A 22451-nucleotide genomic window follows, 5' to 3' on the forward strand; every position below is an offset into this window, starting at 1 on the left:
AGGACCCCAGACATCGGAGTGAATCTTCATAAAAGGAACAGGACTGTTATTAAGACTTGGTGAATATGAAATACGGTGACTCTTGGCCAGTTCACAGATGTCACAGTGGAAATCCAATTCACTAACAACTGAAAACAATTGAGGTTGCAACTTCTTAAGATAACGAAAGGATAGATGACCTAAACGGCGATGCCATAACCAGACAGCTTCCTTCGCATTCTCTACCCCGTTGATCTGATTAGCTTGTCCCAAAAGATGCTTCTGTTTCTTTCCAGTCTCTGTCAGATCCAGATAGTATAATTTCCCCCTTCTAACACCATAACCAAGAATCCGTCGAGTCAGAATGTCCTGAAACACACAGAAAGACGGATAGAAGGTCACAATACATGCAAGAGCTAAAATAACTTGACCAACAGACAGGAGATTATAAGCTAGTGATGGAACAACTAAGACAGATTCAAGGGTTAAGGTATCAGATAAAGCAATAGAACCTTCTCCGGTGACCGGAGTTGGAGTACCATCAGCAGTAGAGACAACGTCTTGAGGGGAACGTCTAAGGTTTTTCACAAGACTTGGGTCATTGGTCATATGGTCAGATGCACCTGTATCAATTATCCATGTACTATTAAAAGTAACCTTACCCTTCATACCTGACTGCGCTACATTAGCGGAGGCATTGTCTAGGTAAACTTCCTCTTTAGTAGCAACAGCGGCCTTGCCCATATTCTTTCGCGGTTTCTTGGTGAAGTCCCACCAATCAGGGTAACCAATCACTTCATAGCACCGCTCCTTGCTATGACCTAACTCCCCACAGATAATGCACCTTTTGTTTGCATATGGATTTGGTTTACCTAGAGGACGGTGTGGAAAAGGTCCTGAGAAGCCTGGAGGAGGACCCTGTTTGCGTTGGGCCATAACAGAAAATTCGGTAGTTACCGAATGCCCCATAGCCTGTTTCTTTGATTGCATCATTGAGGAATTCATGATTTTCGCAAGATTGGATTTTCAAGGGTTTCAAGATGGATATGAATGTTTTGGAAAAAAAAGGTAGGGTGATGGTGGTTTGAAATTCAGGATGGTTTGATTTCAACGGTGGTGGTACGCAGCGGTTTGTGGTGTTCTTCGGGATTCAGGGTTCAGGATTCAAAGGATGCAGCGCAAGTTCAAAGGATTGAACCTGCTCTGATACCAAGTAGAAAAGAATACTTCAATTCAGGGTTAATTCGATAATTCTATTCATCCCACAATGAGGGTATATATATAAGTACAAAGGAGTAGTCTAACTCTAATAGGAAACAATCTTTCCATAATTACAGGATATCCTAATTAAATAAAATCCTAATTATATACAGATTTACAGCGATTCTACAGTTACAGCCAAAAACTGGTGGAAGCAATAACAGATATGTCACCAACAAAACTCACGGAGCCGAAGAACACAATCCCAGACCACCCAACCAAACGACCTAAAAACGAAAGAAGAAAAGCAAATGAAACCTAGCACCCCCAACACATCCATAAGAGGCTTGATCAATGTCTTTCCTCGAGCCAACAGAACGACGCCACGAACCCCCTGCCACCCACATAACCAAAAGCTTGGCGCCACGACACCAAAGGGACGACGCCAGCGCATAATAAGAGAGATGACGATAAGAACGCGCGGGCGCGTGAGAGGCAGCCCGTAATAATAGAGAGCCAGCAGCAGGGGCAATGTCGATGCTTTTGCATTCGAACACGACCATTTCTAGCGTTTTTGTGCTGTAAAAGAGAACGATTCCTAGCATTTCATCTGTATTGTATAGTGAGGAGAGAGGTAATTAAGAGTTGTGGCATGGGTTTGTTTTCAGTCCTACAACACTAATTTTGCAAATGCACATTTCATCTGTACGTATTGAGAAACGTTTCCAATTTCAATTTCAAGCTAATGGAGAGACTTGGGTAATAAGTTATCATAATGATCGAGTTCTCTTCACTATCCTCTATATAGTTGAAACCAATTCAGGTCGGCTTTTGCACATTGTCCGTTGCCAATTTAGCCTAGCTTATTCACAGACCGATGCATGCACTCCGTCCAGAGATGCCGGCCAAGGCCTCCGAGAAGGAGATCGAAGAACCTTGAGCTCTTCTTGAAGGTCGACGGACTGGATGAGAGGACGGCCAAACACACAATCGCCAACAAAAACGTCACCGCCGTCATTCACGAGGTACTCGATGACTCTTCTTCTTCTGATTTTCGATGCCCCCCATGAGCTCAATTTCATCACTCTAGCTTGCTTTCATTGTCAGGCTGCAGTTACTCATGGATGCAGTCGAAGCATTGGTAATCAATCTTCTATACACGGTAACCAGTTTTAACTTACTTCTTCTGCTTAACATGTTAATCCGCCAAATGTTGGAATCTACTTTGGCTGCCTTTCGAGATTTTTTTCATTAAGAATTTGTGGTGCCATACCATCTGTGGCAGGTTGCTATAAAGTGTCCAGCAAATGCCCTTGTGCATCGCCCCGTATTGGCACACTACATTGTGTCTTCAAAGGTTGGTCAACATACCTTTCGGTATTGCAATAGCTTTTTAAGCGTTTACTGTGTTTATGATTTGTCGAATTCATTATTGCATTAGCTTTTTAAAAAGCTCATGAAAGTTTTTATCTTTCAGATTAAAATCCCAGCTCAGTTAGATGAGGCTTTGTCATTTTTTGCAAATACGGGGCCAGCAAAACTTCAAAACAAGTGAATTTGAACAAGCATGTGGTGTTGGTAGGATTCAAGAGTCATAATTTGAATTTATTATACTGTAGGATTGTTAGATAGTATTTTATACCTTGCGTATAGTGCAAGGTTGTAGGTGCTTTCTAGAATTATAGACATCTATAACCTTATTAAATTTGCGGGCAGGTGTTGAAGTTTCAGAAGAAGAAATCAAGCAATATCTGTTAATGAGGTTTTTGAAGAGAATAAGTCTGCAATTTTGGAGCAGCGCTATAAAACAAATGGTTAGTCTTTTTAACTGATTACTAAATAAGTAAATAGGCTTTCATGTGATGAAATATTAAGTTATTGTTGAAACATTCTTGAGAACACACATTTGTTCCAATCCCTACAATCTCATCCCTTCAACCTCTCCCCAATTCTTAATAAAATTTCATTCTTTTTATATGCTGCATGAGCACTCTGTTGGAAACTAAACTTCGCGTCTATTTTTTTGACTCCAGCGGGTGACTTATTTGCACATCTTAGGAAGAGACATCCGTGGGCTGACCCAGAAGTTGTCAAGGCAATCTTATTTTACTCTTTTGAATGTATAGTTGAATATATACATATTCGTTTTTACAAGTAATTGTTTGACTGCCATATACCTATTCCTGTTACACGCATCTATTGATACAAAGTTGCATGAATTACTTGGTGAAAGGACTGCAGCAAATGATGAAAAGGTTCCTTAAAAGATAAAAGAGAAGCCTGCCAAACTAGAGGTTAGCATTTTATAATGCTTTGTCATTCTGCCTGTAAGCTATTGACAGATGACTGAACACCTCTCTTTTCTCTCACTTCCTTCCACTTGTGCAGGAAATTGCTATTGCTATTTCTACCCTGAATAGCCAGTTGAAGAAATTCTTAATCCATATGCGATATTCCCTCAACCAGAGGAAAACTTTAAGGTAATACCAATCACTTTTTCTTTTGTTGTTCTTTTGTTACAATGTACTCCAATTACTTCAGAAAGCTATTAGGTGGACAGAAAACTAAAAAAAAAAAAATGCTACATGTAATTTCAACAATAGTGATTGTATTTTTGCATATCAGTGTTGCCTTTGGTTTCTCACTAACCAGCCATTGTTTAATTGACTTTCCAAATCATACTTGGAGGTCGTTTGATTAAGAGACTTTGCTATATATTCTAGTGTAAATTTTCAGGTTCATACTTCAGTTTTCTTTAGTGATGGTTCCATTCTGAGATGTTGCAACTCAAAGGAACTCCTTGAAAAACACTTGAGTGTGACTGGGGGGAGAGTTTTAACTCGCTTTCCTCCTGAGCTGAATGGATATATACATATAGGCCATGCCAAGGTAAGGATATAAATGGTTTCTAGGCTGAATTCTGTGGTCCTTGGTCTAACTTATAACCATATCTGTTCATCAGGCAATGTTTATTGACTTTGGCCTGGAAAAAGAGAGAGGTGGTGGCTGCTATCTGAGGTGAGAGTCATTCCTTGTCACTTTGCCAGCTTTTTAATATATATTATATATCATTTTCTAGTAAGAAGAGGAAAAAGAACAACCATGCATGCAAACTTATCATTTGACAAGCTGTTATCAGTTGTGATCTCAATTTTTGTTTCTCTTGCTTGTAGGTTTGATGACACAAATCACGAAGCTGAAAAGAAAGAATATATTGATCATATTCAGGAAATTGTCAATTGGATGGGTTGGGAGCCCTACAAGGTAAACGAGTTGGTGGACAGATGTTTTTCTTCTTTTACCTTACTTCATTGTGATGGCTAACATCTAATTTTATGCAGATCACTTACACTAGTGATTACTTCCAAGATCTGTATGAATTAGCAGTGGAGCTCATACGAAGGGGTCACGCTTACGTTGATCATCAGGTTTTGTTTTATAGTATTTCAAATACTTTGGAAATTGCTTTCCATGCTTAGTATTGAGTACTCACATAGACAAGTCCCCTGTAGAATGTAGTTCCATTATCGGTCCCTATCATTTCTTATATCTAGCTGGCTAATCTCTCCAACTAGACGGATAGTATCAATTTGGTTATCACTTCTACTTTGATAATGACTTTGGTGGTATTAATTAATCTACATTGGTTTGAGAAGGACGCTTACTTTTGCTTGTTGGTTTTAGATGGGGGATGAGATAAAGGAGTACAGGGAGAAAAAAAATGAACAGCCCTTGGAGGGGCAGGCCAATTAAATAGTCGCTGAAACTTTTTGAGGATGTGAGGCGAGGCCTGATTGAAGAAGGGAAAGCAACTCTAAGAATGAAACAAGATATGCAGAGTGATAATTTTAACATGTTTGACCTTATTGCATATCGTATCAAGGTAAGTTTCTGCCTCAAATGTTCTTTTTGGTTACGCAGGCTTATGGCTTCCTCGATCATAATAATGCAGTGATTTTTTTTTTTTTTTTTTACCAGTTTACTCTCCTCATCCGCACGCTGGAGACAAGTGGTGTATCTATCAAAGTTACGATTATGCTCATTGCATTGTGGATTCTCTTGAGAATATTTACCCATTTGGTATGTTTTCCACCTTCGATTGGTATTCTTTTGGGATGTATTTTAGTGGAATAATTCGTCATCCTTAAATTTATCAGAGCAACTTGTCTTCCAGAACGAGCCTAGAAGCATCATGTTTCTTGTCTATAATATTACCCGGAATGCTGTACTTACATATCACTAGTTGAAATTTCTTATACTAACACTAGTCCTTTGTGCAACTGAGTTTTTTTTTTTTTTTTTTTTCCCAACTCAGCAGCGTTTCTTGTAACTTCTAAAGAGTGTTGATTTCTTTATTCATCTTGTTTATGAATATGGCAGCTGTGCACTTTAGATTTTGAACACATCGTGCTTCATACTACTGGCTATTGCATTCTCTGGGCCTATATCAACCACATGTTTGGGAATATTCAAGACTGAATGTCAGTAACACCGTTATGTCGAAGCGTAAGGTGAATCAACTATTGGACGTACTTATGTTGTTCACAAATTTAATATTTAAAACCATGTATGATTTTTCTCCACACTTAACAACTACTATTTATGTGGCAGTTAAATCGACTAGTGACTGAAAATTAGGTTGATGGTTGGAATGATCCACGCCATATGACACTGGCTGGTTTATGACGTAGGGGCTTGACGTCGACTTCCATTAATAAGTTTGTTAGAGGAATTCGAATCACCAGAAGGTTTGAATATGTTTGAGTATGCATACTGTATATCACTATATTGAGCCTCTTCTAAAGACAATAAGATTTACGGTGCTCATAACCATTTATAATTTTTGATCTCTTCTGCTGCAGTGATTGTAGTATGATTCATCTGAGTCGCCTCGAGTACCACATCAGAGAAGAGCTGAATAAAACAGCTCCTCGCACAATGGTTGTGCTTGATCTTGTAAAGGTGTGAATCTTGTTGCCATTGCTTTTGCTTTGATATGATTTCCTTCTCTTTGAATGACCAATCATTTCTGTTTTAAGGTCGTCATTACCAACTGGAATGATGACCTCATAAAGGACTGTGAAGCAAGAAAGTGGCCCGACTCTGAGGCGGAGTTCTACAAGGTAACCTTGGATTTCACAGATCAATTGTATGCGTTGAGGAGTCAGGACAATGCTGATATATGAACTTTGGTCATCTTTGGTGATCAGAATTCTAGATTTGTAATTTCTGTTAACATCTATATCTTTAATTTTTATTAGTCCAACAGTATTTTGGTCCATATGATTTAGATATATAATTATAGGTAAAACACTATTGGCTGGATTTCACTGTTCTAAAGAGGATCACATTGTTTTTTTTTTTTGGCTTTTTGGCTAGTATCACTTTGGTTTTATTTTTGTCAACACCTTTATCAATTTTAATTGCTGTATTGGTTCAAATGTTGCCTCAAGTTTGTGGTACTTCTGATTGTCACTGGCTTATGTTTTCTGGCCTACACATCAGTTCCATTTTCCAAGGTGTTGTACATTGAGTGCTCCAATTTTTGCCTTAAAGACTCAAAATACTACTTCGGACTTGCTCCTGGAGAATCTGCCCTGCTCAGGTATATATGGCTTACAGGTTCTTTATTTCCTCCACCCTTTAGCAGCAGATGTAGGCACCCCAGTAACAATCTTTATCTTCATGGTCGCAGACACGCATGTCCTATCAAGTGTGTGGATGCAAAGGATGTTGTTTTAGCTGAGGATAATGAGACTGTCCTTGAGATACAGGTCGAGTATGATCAGGAGAAGAAGACAAAGCCAAAGGTTTATAATCTATCTGTTGTGCTGGAATTGAAAATGTGCTTCAAAATTACCCATTGCTGCTTCTTACTCAAATTTTGTTTTCCACAGGGGGTGGTGCATTGGGTCACTGAACCTTCTCCTGTGGTCGATCCACTCAAAGTGGAAGTCCAATTGTTTGACAGACTATTCAACTCAGAGGTTACATCATTTATTTTTCACGAAACACCCCCCCTTCCTAACAAAAATTGTGGCTGTGCCAGAATCCTGCTGAGCTTGATGACTGGCTTTCTGATCTGAATGGAAAATTGAAAGTGGTAATACCAAATGCATTTGCTGTCCCCCCACTTGGGAAAGGTGTTGGTGTTGGTGAGCGGTGACAAGTTTCAGTTCGAAAGACTTGGTATGGTATGGTCCTGCATTGACTTGTTGGTTGTCTTATAGAGATACATAGGGGCACTTCGCATCCAGAGACATGAGTACATAGGTGAAATTTTGCGTCACATCGATTATATCCTACCATTTTACCAATTATATACCAAACTTGTATCTCAAAAAAAAAAATGCTAATGCCATTGATTATTGTCAGTTTGGGAAGATGCTTTATAAACTCTTCACCTATTTTCAAACAACTGCTTGTTCTTCTTCACCGTGTTTTAACTTTGCTCGGGTTGTTTTTGGAAACTTTCTTTTACTAAATCCTTCATTTACTGGAAATAAATCGATGATATACCGTATACATGAACTAAAAGATTCTGAATTTTTAAAGACTGCTAGCTATAGAAGTAATGGGTTGATAGATTCCATATAACTTCTGCTCACATTTCAGGAATTTTGGAGATATTGCTAGATATGTTGTCTGACTTCGTATCTATATGCAATTAATTCCAGGCTATTTGACTCCTGAGAAGCTTGTGTTTAATACGGTCACACTGCGAGATAGCTACAAGAGTGGGAAGTAGGTCATCTTTGGAATCATCAGAATAGAGAGGAATGTGGGTAGTAGTCTTATAGCAACAGTTGACATGTCTCTTTTTTAAATATTTTGTTTAGACAGTTGATCTTATTTCAACCATATCTGTTTTGTCTATATTTCAAACCAATTATACAACGAAGTTATATATACAGTTTACATTGTTGTCATCCATTTGTTCTGCCATACTTCCAGTTTTGTGCATTGTTGTCATGTCATTTGGTATACGAGTGCAGTGGATAGGGATTTCGGCTTTGCTCAATTCTGGACCCTCTTTGGTTCCACATCTACACGTCTTCTGCTAGAAAGGTAAATCATAGTGGCTCTTCCTGGTTTTTACCGTCACTGATTTTAAGTGCCTTTTACTTCATTGTGTTGGACTTGCGTCCATGAAAAGAGAAAGGTTAGGTTTTCTTTTCACAGCATTAGATTTTCCCCTTAAACTCCAGATCTTAGGTTGGGTGGGAAGTGGCTGCGGAAAATATGGGCACGAGTTAGAGAGAAGGAGGAATCCTAAATCATTTAGTAGTCTTCACACAAGCAAGAAAAGTAAAAGCCTATCACCATCAGCCTCCCTGTGACTGTGAAGAGAGTTGAGTCTCTTCATGCTTGCTTGTGAAAGTGAAAGAAGGATTGATTTGATTTGATTTTGATTTGATTTGATTGAAGTTTGAAAGGATAAAGTGACCATATTCTGTTTTCTCATCATGCACTCTTAGCCTCACATGAAAACTTAGCGCCATTTGGGTCACATGTTCAGGTACTACTTTTTCAAAGATATCATCTTTCACTCATCCACAAAATCTGTACCATGATAATGACCAACATCCAAGAATAAGATACTCATAGTCATATACCCACCGGAGAAACCTATAGAGAATCCTACTGCCTTTGATATCATATATTATTACGTGCTACAGAGCAGTATCTTTCACAGAACAATATATGCTTCATCCAGCCAGTGACTTGTGATAGAAGCAGTGGCGGATCCAGGATCCAAAATCTGTCTAGGCTAATTATACATGCAGTTATATATGTATATTTCAGACATAACACAACAATAACTAATTATACATTACCATTAGTTAATTACTAACTTGCAGCAGACTTTCACAACAAATAATGTCTAATGTCTCATAGCCTCTTACAGCCTACGGTAAATTTTGACATCCAAATCATCCAAAATTAATAAAACAATGGGGAATACTTCTGTAGAAATGGAACTGTTTGATCAGTAAGCCTAGTTAGAGGATTGTCCATATAGTCCAATTTCTAAGAATCTTTTAGGATCACTATCTAATGATCCTTGCATGCCAACAATGTCTGTCAGCTTAAAATACATGGACTGCTTTAAAGAATTACTATGATTCTAGAGTCATGCTCCAAGGTTGTTTCTGGGTTTTTCAACACGCTAGAGCCATTAACCTTTGGAAATTTTGTCTTCCTAAGGATCTCCATGACATCAGAATTCCTTCTTAGCTCATCACCCTCCTTCTTTCCAAAAGGCCAAAACCGATATCCCCTAATTCCTAAATAAATCCAACAATCCCAATCATCAACTTATACCCAAAAATCAAAATCCCAACTCACAATTCACAATTCATGGAGCCATGGAGGGCCAGAACTCTTCCCAGAAACCCAGGCAATTAGCCAATCACTCGGTCACTCCAGTCTGCAACTCTGCAAGAAGCCAAGAATCTCTGCAAATCTGCAAATCGAACAAGATACCCAGTGAAATGGAATATACCCAGTGAACCCACATTAAGAAAATCGAACAAGATACGAAATTGGCGTAAAGGAGACTAGGAGAGTGAAAGAAACCTTGGGCAGTTGGGCATTAGATCGGGCAATGGAAGGGAGAGGTGGAGATTGGAGAAGAAAAGGCGGAGCCGCCGGCCGCGGAGGGTCTGATACTCTGATAGTCTGACATTTCCGATTAGTGAAAAATAGGCGAGGACTGAGGAGGCGAAGAGAGGAGAGAACTCGAAGCAGTCGACGTCTCGAAGCTGTGGCTCGGGGAGAACGCGGCTTTACCTCCCTTTTTTTCTTTTTTTTCTTCTTTGGGTATGGGCTGAAATAGATATATATATATATATATATATATATATATATATATACTTGGCAGTTTTTTGCCCAAAAAACTGTCTAGGCTTGAGCCCATGTAGATCCGCCCCTCATAGAAGCCGAGCAACTTCGATTCCTAGTAAGAAAGGGAAAGAGGGGTTGTGTGTAGGAACAAGATATGGTCTTTATATTGTATTTCCTTTATTTTATGATATAGCTGCTTAGATTATACAATTTTGACATAACGCAGAATTGCAGACTCTTTACCATAGTTTAGGAGCTTGAATATTTATAACAAATACAAAAACACAAAACTTTCGGGAGTTGATTGACTGATCTGTAGTGGTTGTAACTTGTACATGACATGGTGTCCCTCTACAGTTGAAATGATCGAGTACAAATTCTTCAATAGCATAAGCTGGAACAGGAAATAATCAATTACAGTGAGTTTAAGGAGTTATGAGGGTTTCATATTGGTTGTTATTGCATTTTCGTAGATGTGATTCCACTGTTGTTCCTTTCGAGTTATCACTCTTCCTAGATCCCCATCCATTTCTTGAATTGACTGTAGATTTGAACTAAATCGCACAGCCAAACAGCATCATGTAATTTGCATTACTTGTAGAAAAATATACCTACTATTTGAATCGAAAAATCCAGTGATAACAGCCATGGAAGATACAGTCTTCTTCCAAAGACAGTACATTCCAACTTGAAGCATACAACTTGAAACACAGAATATCATCCGCTAAAAACCTCTGCTGCATGCAGCTATATAACTAAATGTTCCGATAGATGGAAGGATCACTTAGATTACAATACACACTTAAGACTCCTAATATGAATTCTAAACCTTGATGCCCCATCTGATCTTGTATCTTTCCCCAAATTATCACATCCCCTGCATGCTCCATAAAGTGTCAGTCATATAATTGTCTGGTATCCAATCACTTTCTGCCGTCTGGCAATCAAACTGTGAAGTGTCAAAAGAGGCCATTTCTGAAACAGGGTCAACGCTAAAACCCTCCATGTCATAGTCCACATAATAATTGTCATTTAGAGCTTCAAAGGCATGGGATGAACTTGCTGGTTGTTCTTGAATTTGAGGCAGCTGTGAAATAAGAGAATCCGAGGAAAGACTATTATGACTTGGGCTTGAATTTCCAATTGGGGAATAATCAGATACGTGTGAGACCACCTTGCTTGGTGGAGAAGAAGAAACTGAGTAAGTTTGAGGAGACAGAGAAGGAGCTACAGAGATTTGAGAATTACTTAGAGAAGAAGAAGAAGAAGGGTCTAAACTAAGTGAAGAAGTTTGCTCCATCTTCTGATGCAAAGTCGGCATCCAGAAACATCGAACCGCATCAAGAAACCTCTTGCTATTAGACTCAATATTAAGTTGGCGCGCCTGTTTCTGCACCCTTGTTCTCCAGTAGGTCTTAATCTCATTGTCTGTTCTTCCTGGCAAATGTTGCGCTATTTTTGACCACCTAAAATTCCCAGATTGAGTACAAGAATCAAAAGAGTACTAAGTTAAGTATGTATGCTATAACTTTGACTAAAAATAGTAACTTTACCTGTTACCCCACTTGAAATGGAGTTCAAGGATCAAGAGTTGTTCTTGTGGAGTAAGGTTCCCATGCTTGATGTCGGGTTTCAGATAATTAAGCCACCTCAATCTGCAGCTTTTTCCTGTCCTCTTCAATCCTGACCAAGTTGAATGAGAATTTGAGAAATGAGTTCATTGATAAAAAAGTTGTGACAACTCAAAACTGTTCTTGTTACCTGCACATTTTGCTAAGGCATTCCAATGGCCTTCGCCGTGGTTGGCAATGTAATTTATGAGCAGGGTGTCTTCGTCAAGCGTCCATGGCCCTTTTCTCAGCTCATTCTCTTCTTCATTAGGACTTGTGCACACACTGTTTGCAACACGAGCCATGGCTGCTCCCTTAGTGTGTATAGTGTTTATGAGGAAGGGAGAGAGAAAGAAAGAAAGAAAGAAAGAGGTTCTACAAAGTTGTTTGTCTTGAGGAAGAGAAATAAAAGCCAAAGATTTATAGAGCAGAATGGAGTTCAAATCTAGAAAAGTAAACCCAAAAGGAGTATGTTCACAGGGTTCTGCCTTTCTAAACTCACCAAATTGGAATTTTTCTGAGATGAGGTTTGGCTGTATAGGTTGTATGGGGCTATTTGGCTTGGTGGCTAAGCTAGAAAAGTTGAGGACACAGCAAAATAACCCTATTCAGTCCAGAAAAAGAAAAAAGATAGCAAATAATTATGCGTTAGAACTTAGTACATTACTCTTAATTGCTTCTATAATTTAAGGATGGTGCTATTCGCATACATATTTTCTCTATTCACACATCCCTCTATTTTTCCTTTACTTTAATACAATTTTTTTTACAAATTACTCTAACTACCCTCTCTTGTAATTATGTTTTTTTATTTTATTTGGCAAGCCAATCATGAATTAAACATCATTATACAATAAACCAATTTTTCTCGTGAATGTCATTGCTGATTAGGAGAAAAAAAAAATATTGGGCAGGATGAAGTGCAATATGTCAATAGTTCTACAATTAGTGTGGCAAAGTTTAGGGCTGAGATGAAAAATCGATGTAACTGAGTTTGAGGATTTAGGTATGTTACATGACTGCTATACAAAAATGAAGAAAGATATAATTAAGCATATATCCTAAATTAAAGGAGATCCAAAACCTCTCATATCCGATTAAGCAAACGTTGATTCAAGATACCATTGCCAGTGACATAAAACATTTTGTCGAGTGATGATATAGCTAAAGTCAAATTGATATCAAAGCGTCAATAATTTCAAAATTATCAATCAACTCAAGTCAAAACCATGATTAACAAGCAAGCCATACCAAAATCAAACTAAAATGAACAGAACGCACAAATTTAAAGCTCCTAGTCCACCAAATCGCTGAGAAATTGATCTTTTTAGCGGAGAGCGATGGATTGAAATACACCAAATAATTTCAGTTAGATTTTTGCCAGGAATGATAGATTCAAAGGGGCTCGAATGATCACTAAATTCATATTTTTCTTCCATGTCTCAATTGCAAATCAGATGTAAATTTTTCTCCAAAGATGGATCTAAAGTTGCTTGTTCTGCCATAATTAAACTTCAAAGCATCATGTTAGAGAGATAGAATGACTATACTAGAGAAGTTTTTGATGGGAAAGAAAAGAAAAAATCATAAAGAGTTTTGAAGTTGGGAGCTTCTATTCATACCTCCAAATTTGGCATTTGGACTTCCCTACTTAATTAATAGACATCCAACTTACTTTTACAAATAACCAATTTGCTATCTACACCTCTTTAATTTTCCTATAATGCCCATCGTCCAATAAAATCAATAAAAGACTTTTTTTTTTTTTAGATTCTATTCATACTTTCAAAAATCAGTAGTTGGATCTCTTTCAGTTTTTGAAGATTTAGAATTGCAGCAATTTTTTTTTTTTTTTTTTGGAAGTTCATCCTCCATATACGAGTAATAGAGGTGCTAACACTTTTTCAATGAATTGTCGACTCTTGGTTGGCGTCGGCAACAATACCATGTTTGCTCATCATCTCGTACAAACATGGTATTGTTCGTAGAGATAAGAAGAATTTTTTTTTTTTTTGGGTGTGTGTGTTTGGTGGGGTGGTAAGGCTTTGGTCTCATATATAAGAGGTCAGGAGTTCGAGCCCCATCAAGGGTGGGAATGGGGTGGGGTTAAAAAAAAAAAAAAAAAAAAAAAAGATATTTTTTTTCCTTATTTGTGTCTTTATTGGTAATTTGACATGAGTTGACAAAATCAACTATTACTTGGAAAAAGTGAGAGGTCCAAATATCAATTTTGGAGGTATGAATAGAAACTCCCTTTAAGTTCTCTGTGTCTGCAAAAAAATTAAATTAAAATAATAAATAAATAGAGAGAGTGTGTGAATAGAGAAAATGAGTGTGCGAATAACATCACCCTAATTTAATCATGTTGGATATGGTCCTAAAGAAAGAGAATAGAGATGAGATCACTTGGTTCTAAATTGAGAATGAAAATGAAATATTTGTAATGGTTTCTTCAGGAAAATTACTTCCTTTCCTTCCATTGTCAATCAGGATTCTCTGTACAAGAAACGTGATTGACTAGACCAAATACAGTCCTGATCCCCTGGTCAGCTACTGACCAAGGATGATTTGGTCAATGACCGTCCGATTGAGATCGGACGGTTGACAGCTCTCATGTAAGATCTCATCACTTAGCTGTCAACCGTCCGATCTCAATCGAACGGTCATTGACCAAATCATCCCTGGTCAGCTACTGACCAGGGGAACGGGATCGAGACCCAATATACTAGCATTATTAGCCAGAAAACTACAAAATAAGAATGGAGTGCAGCGCTGCTACTGTTCATCACGTGCCTTGCACGAGATTGGTAACATAGCATCAGAGCCATTGGATAGAAGTCTAAGGAAATCATGAGCGTTGAAGTCTAAGGTAAAAAAAACTAATGTATTGATCATTTTTAGGCATGAGTACTGTAAGAAACTTGTATCATTTCGTGAGGTTCTTTTTAAAAAAAAAAAAAAAAAAAAAAAAAAACTATTTTTTTCTTTAATTTATTTTTTAGAGGTATAACATGATCAAGGAAGATAGTCTTATAAAAGAATCATTAAAAGCTAGCTCTCTCGAAAAATCATAGACGAAGATTAAAACATTATATTTGCGAACAGACATCATGTGCTTGTGCTTCAGCGAGGAGATGATCGATATCAGCTTCATGAACAAAATCCTTGTATGATTATTTCGATGACTTCATGACCTATGCTGCGACTTCCTTGCCATATGGTACAGTTCCCTTGAACACAAGGTTGCGTCCTCCTTTCTCAGTAAGATTTCTGTTAACAAAAGTTGAGCTTAGGGCTTAATCAGACTGAAAACAAAACGGCAATCTCAGGGAAAAGTCAAAGTTTAAAACCTGAGGAGAAATGCAATGCTGTAAGCTAGTTTTCAAAACCTGGTTTCACAAGCCCAGAACACAATAAGGCAATCTCGGGGAACCATCTGCAACCGTTGGTTTTCAGGCCGGAGCGCTTCAACTCAATCATTCGTTATAAAATCATTCAGTTGCAACCCCTCATTTAACAATCATCTACTATATCATTTAGAGGACTGGACGTGAGCCATGGAGACTCGTTATACAAACAACGCAGATTCTCCATAGGCAATGACACCGAAGATCGTGCCATAAGATATTGCAGGAGCAAACACAAAACTGGGGAAGAAGAGCTTGAATATCATCCTAAAAAATCCCACATCACTCAAGTTAACTTCAACAGAACTATGGGCAGTAACATTCTGAGCATCACCTTCAATTTCAATGTTCCACAACCCTGCAGTATAACTGAATAGCAGACCATGCAACAGCACGTGGTTTCAGTAGAACAAGGGTCAAGAAAGCTCCAAAATAGAACTGCTAATGCTCCCTAAATTTTCTATTGTGTGGTTTAAAACTACTATCCTAGAGTCATGCCTATCATTTTTCACTCATCATTAATAGCTGATAAAGGGAGGAAACCAACGACTAGCTAGTGGGGAGGCACCAATAGGATGTGGGCTTTCATTATAGTATTTGGGCATAATTGCTCTTGTTTAAACTAACCTCATAGTGCCAAGCAAGGAGCTCTCTAACAATTTATGAATGAAATATTTGGGGATATTCCTACCAAGGTATTGACATTGTGTAACTCTGGTTTCTTTCATTAATAAGTCATTGTCAATTAAGAGAACTAATTGATCAAGTCGCTGAGGCAAGGCTCTGATCAAAATTCTATAAGACATAATATAGTTCTTAGAATCTTTAGAAGTTTAACTGTTCACATATAACGTAATCTAAAAATTAACTAATGTGAAGATAACTAAGAGATTACAGCCTTACTTTTGACGCATGTCACAGATTCTCAGCCTTGACTTTGTCCAACCAGCATATTAGCAATAGAATATATTTTCAGACATTTTGTCTCATATTGGCACCCTCAACATCAAATGAATTCCAGGGACCAAAGATAGGATATGGTTTAAGTGGGTATCCAAAAAGAAACTGAAAAAGGACTTATAAGAATATATCCAGACGTACCCTGGACAACCCAAACTCTCACTTCAGGATAAGAAGATAAAAGGCGAGGCTAGCTACAAATACAAGACAAAATGTCTCAAAATTCATCACACTACTAGCAAAACAACAATTACCCACGGATTTTAATCTGTGGGTAATAAGACTTTTTCACACGGAAATCCGTGTGAGATAGCTTTTACACACAGTACACGCACAGATTGGTGTTACCGTGCGGTTTGGAGGGGGGGTAATGCTCATCTCACACGGATTATGTTGTCCGTGTGAAATACTTACGTGGGCCCTACTATCTTTCCATAAATATAAATTACCGTAATGGAACACAGTCCGTGTGAACAACTCTATTTCACACGGATTTCTGTAGCAAATGTTTACCTATCTCACACGGATTTCTGTGTCAAATATGTACTTATCTCACATGGATTATTTTGTCCGTGTGAATATTAGACGTGGGCCCCACTGTCTTTCCATGAATATAAATTACCGTAATGAAATGCAATCCGTGTGAATAACTTCCTATCTCACACGGATTTCTGTGTCAAATATGTATCTATCTCACACGGATTTCTGTGTCAAATTCTTTTACCCTAACTCTCACTAATTTCTGTGTGTAAAAGTGATAGCATTTATAAAAAAAAATCTGCTAATTAATTAGGAACCAATTTCGTTAATTTTCTTATTATGCTTTATGTTCTGTTTTACTTAATTAAAGTTGACACAATCAGATCAATAACTCATAAAATAACAATAAATTACCACTGATATTCGTGTGTATTTATCTCGATAATATATAACTAGTCATGTTAATTATTGTTTACACAGAATTCTGTCTCTATTCTATTTTTTCACACGGAATTTAGTAGCTAATTTTTCTTTTCACACAGATATCTGTGTCTACATTTCACACAGATATTTGTGTGTTGCTCATTTCACATAGAATTCTGTATTAAAAACTTATTGTAACGGAATTCTGTAGCTGATAGAGTTTTCACACGGAATTCTGTAGCAAATGGTTCTTTTCACACGGATTTCCGTGTTAACATTTCACACAGATATCCGTGTGTGTTACTCATTTCACATAGATGTCTGTACCAAAAACCGGTCAACCCTTTAAACGCTTCTACTTCCCAAAGGGGAGCCGACCCTTGAGGAGATAAACTTTCAGAAATTTTTACATTAGTTGATATAGCTTCTACCCATGAGAGCATGAGAGTTTACAGATCAAAAAAATAAGTTACGAGCGATCGGTTATGAGCATATTAGTTTTATGTAGTATTTAAGGTTTAGGGTTGACCTACTAAATCGAAACCCAAACGACGACGAAAATAGCTGAAATTTTGAACAGAACCATTTATTCTTATCATGATAACATCCTACGATCGATTTTGATAAAGTTTATTTCCTATGCATTGTTGCTTATGGAATGTATACTTTTCATTATAACTAATAAACTAGTTATACCACATTAGTAGACATATAAGAATTTTGTGCAATCCAAAAAATAAAAATTGAAAATTGATAAATTTGACTTTACCCATATATTTATAGCGTATTAATAGGTATAGTGTAAAAAAATTAACTCAATCCGTCGTTATTTCAATATCAAATAAAGTGGTTAACCTTATATACACCTATACTTCCCTAAGGGGAGTAAAACCACGAGGAGATAAACTTTTCAAAATTTTTACATTATTTGGTATACCTCATATTCATGAGAGTATGAGAGCTGACAGATCGAAAAAATAAGTTGCGAATGAGCGGTTATGAGCATATTAGTTTTATGTGGTATTTAGGGTTCAGGGTTGATCTAGTAGATCGAGACCTAAACGATAACAAAAATAGCTGAAATTTTGACCATAACTATTTATTCTAATCATGAAAACATCCAACGGTCGATTTTGATAAAGTCTGTTTCCTCCACATTGTTGCTTATGGAAGGTATACTTTTCTTTACTAAAAACTTATTGTAACAGAATTCTGTAGCTAATAGAGTTTTTCACACGGATTTCCGTGTTAACATTTCACACAGATATCCGTGTGTGTTACTCATTTCACACAGATGTCTGTACCAAAAACCGGTCAACCCTTTAAACGCTTCTACTTCCCAAAGGGGAGCCGACCCTTGAGGAGATAAAATTTCAGAAATTTTTACATTAGTTGATATAGCTTCTACCCATGAGAGCATGAGAGTTTACAGATCAAAAAAATAAGTTACGAGTGAGCGGTTATGAGCATATTAGTTTATGTAGTATTTAAAGTTTAGGGTTGACCTACTAGATCGAAACCCAAACGACGACGAAAATAGCTGAAATTTTGAACAGAACCATTTATTCTTATCATGATAACATCCTACGGTCGATTTTGATAAAGTCTATTTCCTACGCATTGTTGCTTATGGAAGGTATACTTTTCATTATAACTAATAAACTAGTTATACCACATTAGTAGACATATAAGAATTTTGTGCAATCCAAAAAATAAAAATAAAAAATTATAAATTTGACATTACTCATCTATTTATAGCGTATTAATAGGTATGGTGTAAAAAAATTAACTCAATCCGCCGTTCTTTCAATATCAAATAAGTGGTTAACCTTATATACATATGTACGAAGTCATGGGTTCGAGTCACCATGGGGGTAGGAGTGAAATCCTTTGATCCTCTTTAAAAAAAAAAAAAAAAAAATATATATATATATATACTTTTTCACACGGAATTTTGTAGCTAATGGTTCTATTCACACGGATATCCGTGTGAAAATGTTTTAGTTTTTACACAGACATCAGTTACTATTGTTTATTCACACGGATTTCTGTGTGTAGTCTCATTTTCACACGGAATTTTGTAGCTCATTGTTCTTTTCACACGGATATCTGTGTCAACATTTTCACACGGAAATCCGTGTGTATTACTCATTTCACACAGAAATCTGTATCAAATACTTATTATAACGGAAATTTGTCCCTTCGTAATTCACATAACAAACAAAATTAATGATTCCGAAATAAACTAATTTCGGATTTTCACACAGAAATCAATGTGAATTGATCTGCACACAGATATCCGTGTAAAAATATTTTATCATTTACACAGACATCTGTTACTATTGTTTATTCACACAGATTTCTGTCGATATTGTTATTGTATAAATCACTGTGGGGCTCAATTATGTTCTTTTCACACAGATATCTGTATCAAATACTTATTGTAACGGAAATCCGTCCCTTGATAATTCACATAATATAAAAAATTAATTATTTCGAAATAAACTAATTTATAATACGTACAGAAATCAGTGTGAATTGATTTTCACACAGATATCCGTGTGAAAATGTTTTAGTTTTTACACAGATATCTGTGACTGTTGTTTATGCACACGGATGTCCGTTGATATTGTTATTGTATAAATTATTGTGGGCCCGATTATGCTCATTTCACACGGATTTCTGTTAGTATTTGTATTTCACACGGATTTCTGTGGCTTTTAACTACAGTAAATCCGTAGTGTCAACTCCCTATTGCCAGATATACAAAAGATAAAAATGCAAAATTTAAATCATTTTCTCATAATCTCAGCAGATGTTTGAAACTTAATTTGCAAAATCATATTCTCATAATCTGTCTGCAAATATATAAAGCCACAGATACAATAGACAGATTGCATAATCTATTAGTAACATCATCCCATGAATATCGTTACTACTATTCTGATTGACCGTATGTTATTTTGAGTTATGATGATCTACTACAAGATTTCAAGGCTTCCCTAACCTTTCTTAAGCTACAACTCCAACCCATTTCCGGGATCCGGAAGGCTTCCGTACGTTGTTTTTTTTTTTTTTTTTTTTCAAATGTTTACTTAGGGATCATCTACAACATATATATTAATGCTGGACAATAAGATGATGTGTCTCATTAAAACATGCAAAGAAAAAAGTCATTTAAAATCTAATTACAAGCTCAAGGTTTTATAAAGTTATCACTAGAGCTTTATATGCTGAGTGCCAGGAAAAGATTAGTAATTGAGCTCAAGGTTTCAAGCTCAAACATAGAGTTTTTAACTCAAATTTTTGGTATTAAAATAAGATAAAGTATCCAACCAAACCTCATAATTGAGCTGCATGTTGGTTGGAAGAGCTTTTATGCAAAGGTCAAGCCGAATGTCAACTTTACCATTAGAGTTTATCGAATTCTATGTTACTTGATAAATGGAATGCACGTTTACTTATTGTACTCTCATATTTTTATTTAAATTTTCCTCAGTTTTTCATATATATATATATATATATATATATATATATATATATATATATATATAGAGAGAGAGAGAGAGAGAGAGAGAGAGAGAGAATAAAAAATATGAAGCACCTTCAAACTTACATTTGGACTTGATGCATGCTCATTGAACATCCATTTGGTTTGCCCTCTTGGGCTCTTCTGAAAGTGAGGAGACAAATATTACAATCCAGTAGCTTCCATGTGCTTTCTAAGCACTTACCTTGTTGCTCAAGAACATCTGAATCGCTGAAAAGCACAGCTCACCCAGTGACACATCTGATACACTGAAAGCTGAACAGGTTCCAATGTCACAACATCAATTACATCATTTTCATTAACATTAAATTTTTCACTTGAATTTACAAATGTATTAGATAACTAAAGATGAAAAGAAAGTCTTCCTCGATACAATCTCGCCTTACCTTTTCAGTTTCAGGATTAGATCAAATTCATCTTTTCTGTCTTCCTCTATCCCTTTAAAATCAGGAGCATATACACTCCACTTCTTAGTGTAATCTTTAGTGCAGACATAAGCCAAGCCAGTACTCTAGGAAACAGTGACAACAATAAGTGAACACTGAAAACGATGCCACATTAAACCGCTTAAGGCTTCCCCGGCCTTGGCCCTCCCAGATGCACGACCTTGTACCATATGTAAATTTGTGTTCAACTTTTCTTGCAGAGCCTGCAATTACTCACATGACAGCACCACTGAAACAAAGTGCTCTCTAATGCATCTTTGTGATGGTATCTTGAAACTCGAGAAAAAGCGTTAAAGTTGATCCAACAGCTTTCAACTTCTCAAAATCATCTAGCTCATTGAGGGTATAGTTTAGATCATCTCAGCTTGTAGGTCCCCTTTTCAAGTGCAGAAGTTTCCTGTACATCCTTATTGTTTGATCATTCTTTACGATCAGGAGTGAAAGCAGCTCAGCTCTTGATCTTATAGCTCTGGGAGGCTCAATATGCAAGCAGAGCTGACTATTATAATCTTAATTCGAGAAGCTCCAGAAATGGAACTATGGCAAGCACTTGGACACTAATTTAATCTATTCAAAGTATTTCTCCTCTGGAGCTCCCTGCATAATCTGAATCCATGTACTTATTAAAGCAAGCAGCAATAGGAGAATTACTTTTTCTATTGACATTTTATTTGATTAGTAATACTCTATCAGTAATACTCTATCAGTAAATTACTAGTTGAAGCCAAGACTTGAACATTTTTCAATTTTGTTTGAACAACTGCACATCTTCACCAGCTTTCTAGCTTACTGTTGAAACAAAAATTGATCCAATAAAGAGCATCAATAGGGAGCAACAAGTATTAACAAGATAACTTCTCATTAAAACTGATTTTTTTTTTTCCTGCTTTTTGCAAGTCCACATTGACCTCATTGAATAATAAAAACAATGAAGCCAGGTTCACCTAGTTCTTTGCAGATGCAAGTTAGCAACTTTCATGCACATAGGTTAAGTTTCCATTGACAAGAAAATTGAAATTTAGACATGACAACTTTGCATTCTGCATATAAAACGCCCCAACTTGATCTGAAAGTTAATTCACAGCTAGCAACATTATAGTTTAACTCGGAATGTTCTGCTCAATTCACCAACTTAGTTACTTCTGAATAATATTGCCCTACAAAAAGCTACAAATATGAGCCAACATATACTCATTACATCCACAAAGCAATGAGAAGGGGCTAGCTTTGGCAAGGAAATGCTTGATCCTTCAATTGGGATAACTAGCAAGTCTACTCTATCACAGTTTATAGAATTTTTTCTATTGATTTTACATTACAGAATCTGATTTGAACTCCACGTACATTACTCACAATATAAAGAATAAGACAAAGGGAAAAGAAGGAAAAAAAAAATGCACAAAATGGCAGTGGTGTTTCCTATCAATAGAATGTGACACATTGTGATTTAAACTCCTTGCATAACTATCAAAATGAAAAAGAAAGAAACAGAGGGCAAAGAGAGGGAAAAAAAAAAAAACACGCATACAATGGCAGTGATGCTTCTAAT

General features: G+C 36.7%; 1 protein-coding gene and 1 pseudogene across 1 annotated transcript; one reads left to right on the forward strand and one right to left on the reverse strand.

The window, feature by feature from the left end:
• Window positions 1-1434: 1434 nt before the first annotated feature.
• LOC133735159 (glutamine--tRNA ligase-like) lies at window positions 1435-8112 on the forward strand (annotated as a pseudogene).
• Window positions 8113-10680: 2568 nt separating this feature from the next.
• LOC133739124 (MYB-like transcription factor EOBI) lies at window positions 10681-12022 on the reverse strand. The gene is made up of 3 exons (XM_062166848.1): window positions 11788-12022; window positions 11580-11709; window positions 10681-11492 (listed from the first exon to the last, which is right to left on the reverse strand). Exons 1-3 carry the CDS (start codon window positions 11939-11941, stop codon window positions 10895-10897), a joined length of 882 nt encoding a protein of 293 aa, XP_062022832.1. The 5' UTR covers window positions 11942-12022; the 3' UTR covers window positions 10681-10894.
• Window positions 12023-22451: the final 10429 nt, after the last annotated feature.

This window comes from Rosa rugosa, chromosome 3, assembly GCF_958449725.1.
Source record: "Rosa rugosa chromosome 3, drRosRugo1.1, whole genome shotgun sequence".
Taxonomy (NCBI): Eukaryota; Viridiplantae; Streptophyta; class Magnoliopsida; order Rosales; family Rosaceae; genus Rosa; species Rosa rugosa.

What these genes read in the sequence shown, in the direction of transcription:
- LOC133739124 (XM_062166848.1), bottom strand. Translation starts at nt 11,941, where the DNA reads ATGGCTCGTGTTGCAAACAGTGTGTGCACAAGTCCTAATGAAGAAGAG. An exon ending in TGCCTTAGCAAAATGTGCAG is followed by an intron (nt 11,710 to 11,787) that starts GTAACAAGAACA and finishes CAACTTGGTCAG; the next exon opens with GATTGAAGAGGACAGGAAAA. An exon ending in CATTTCAAGTGGGGTAACAG is followed by an intron (nt 11,493 to 11,579) that starts GTAAAGTTACTA and finishes TGGGAATTTTAG; the next exon opens with GTGGTCAAAAATAGCGCAAC.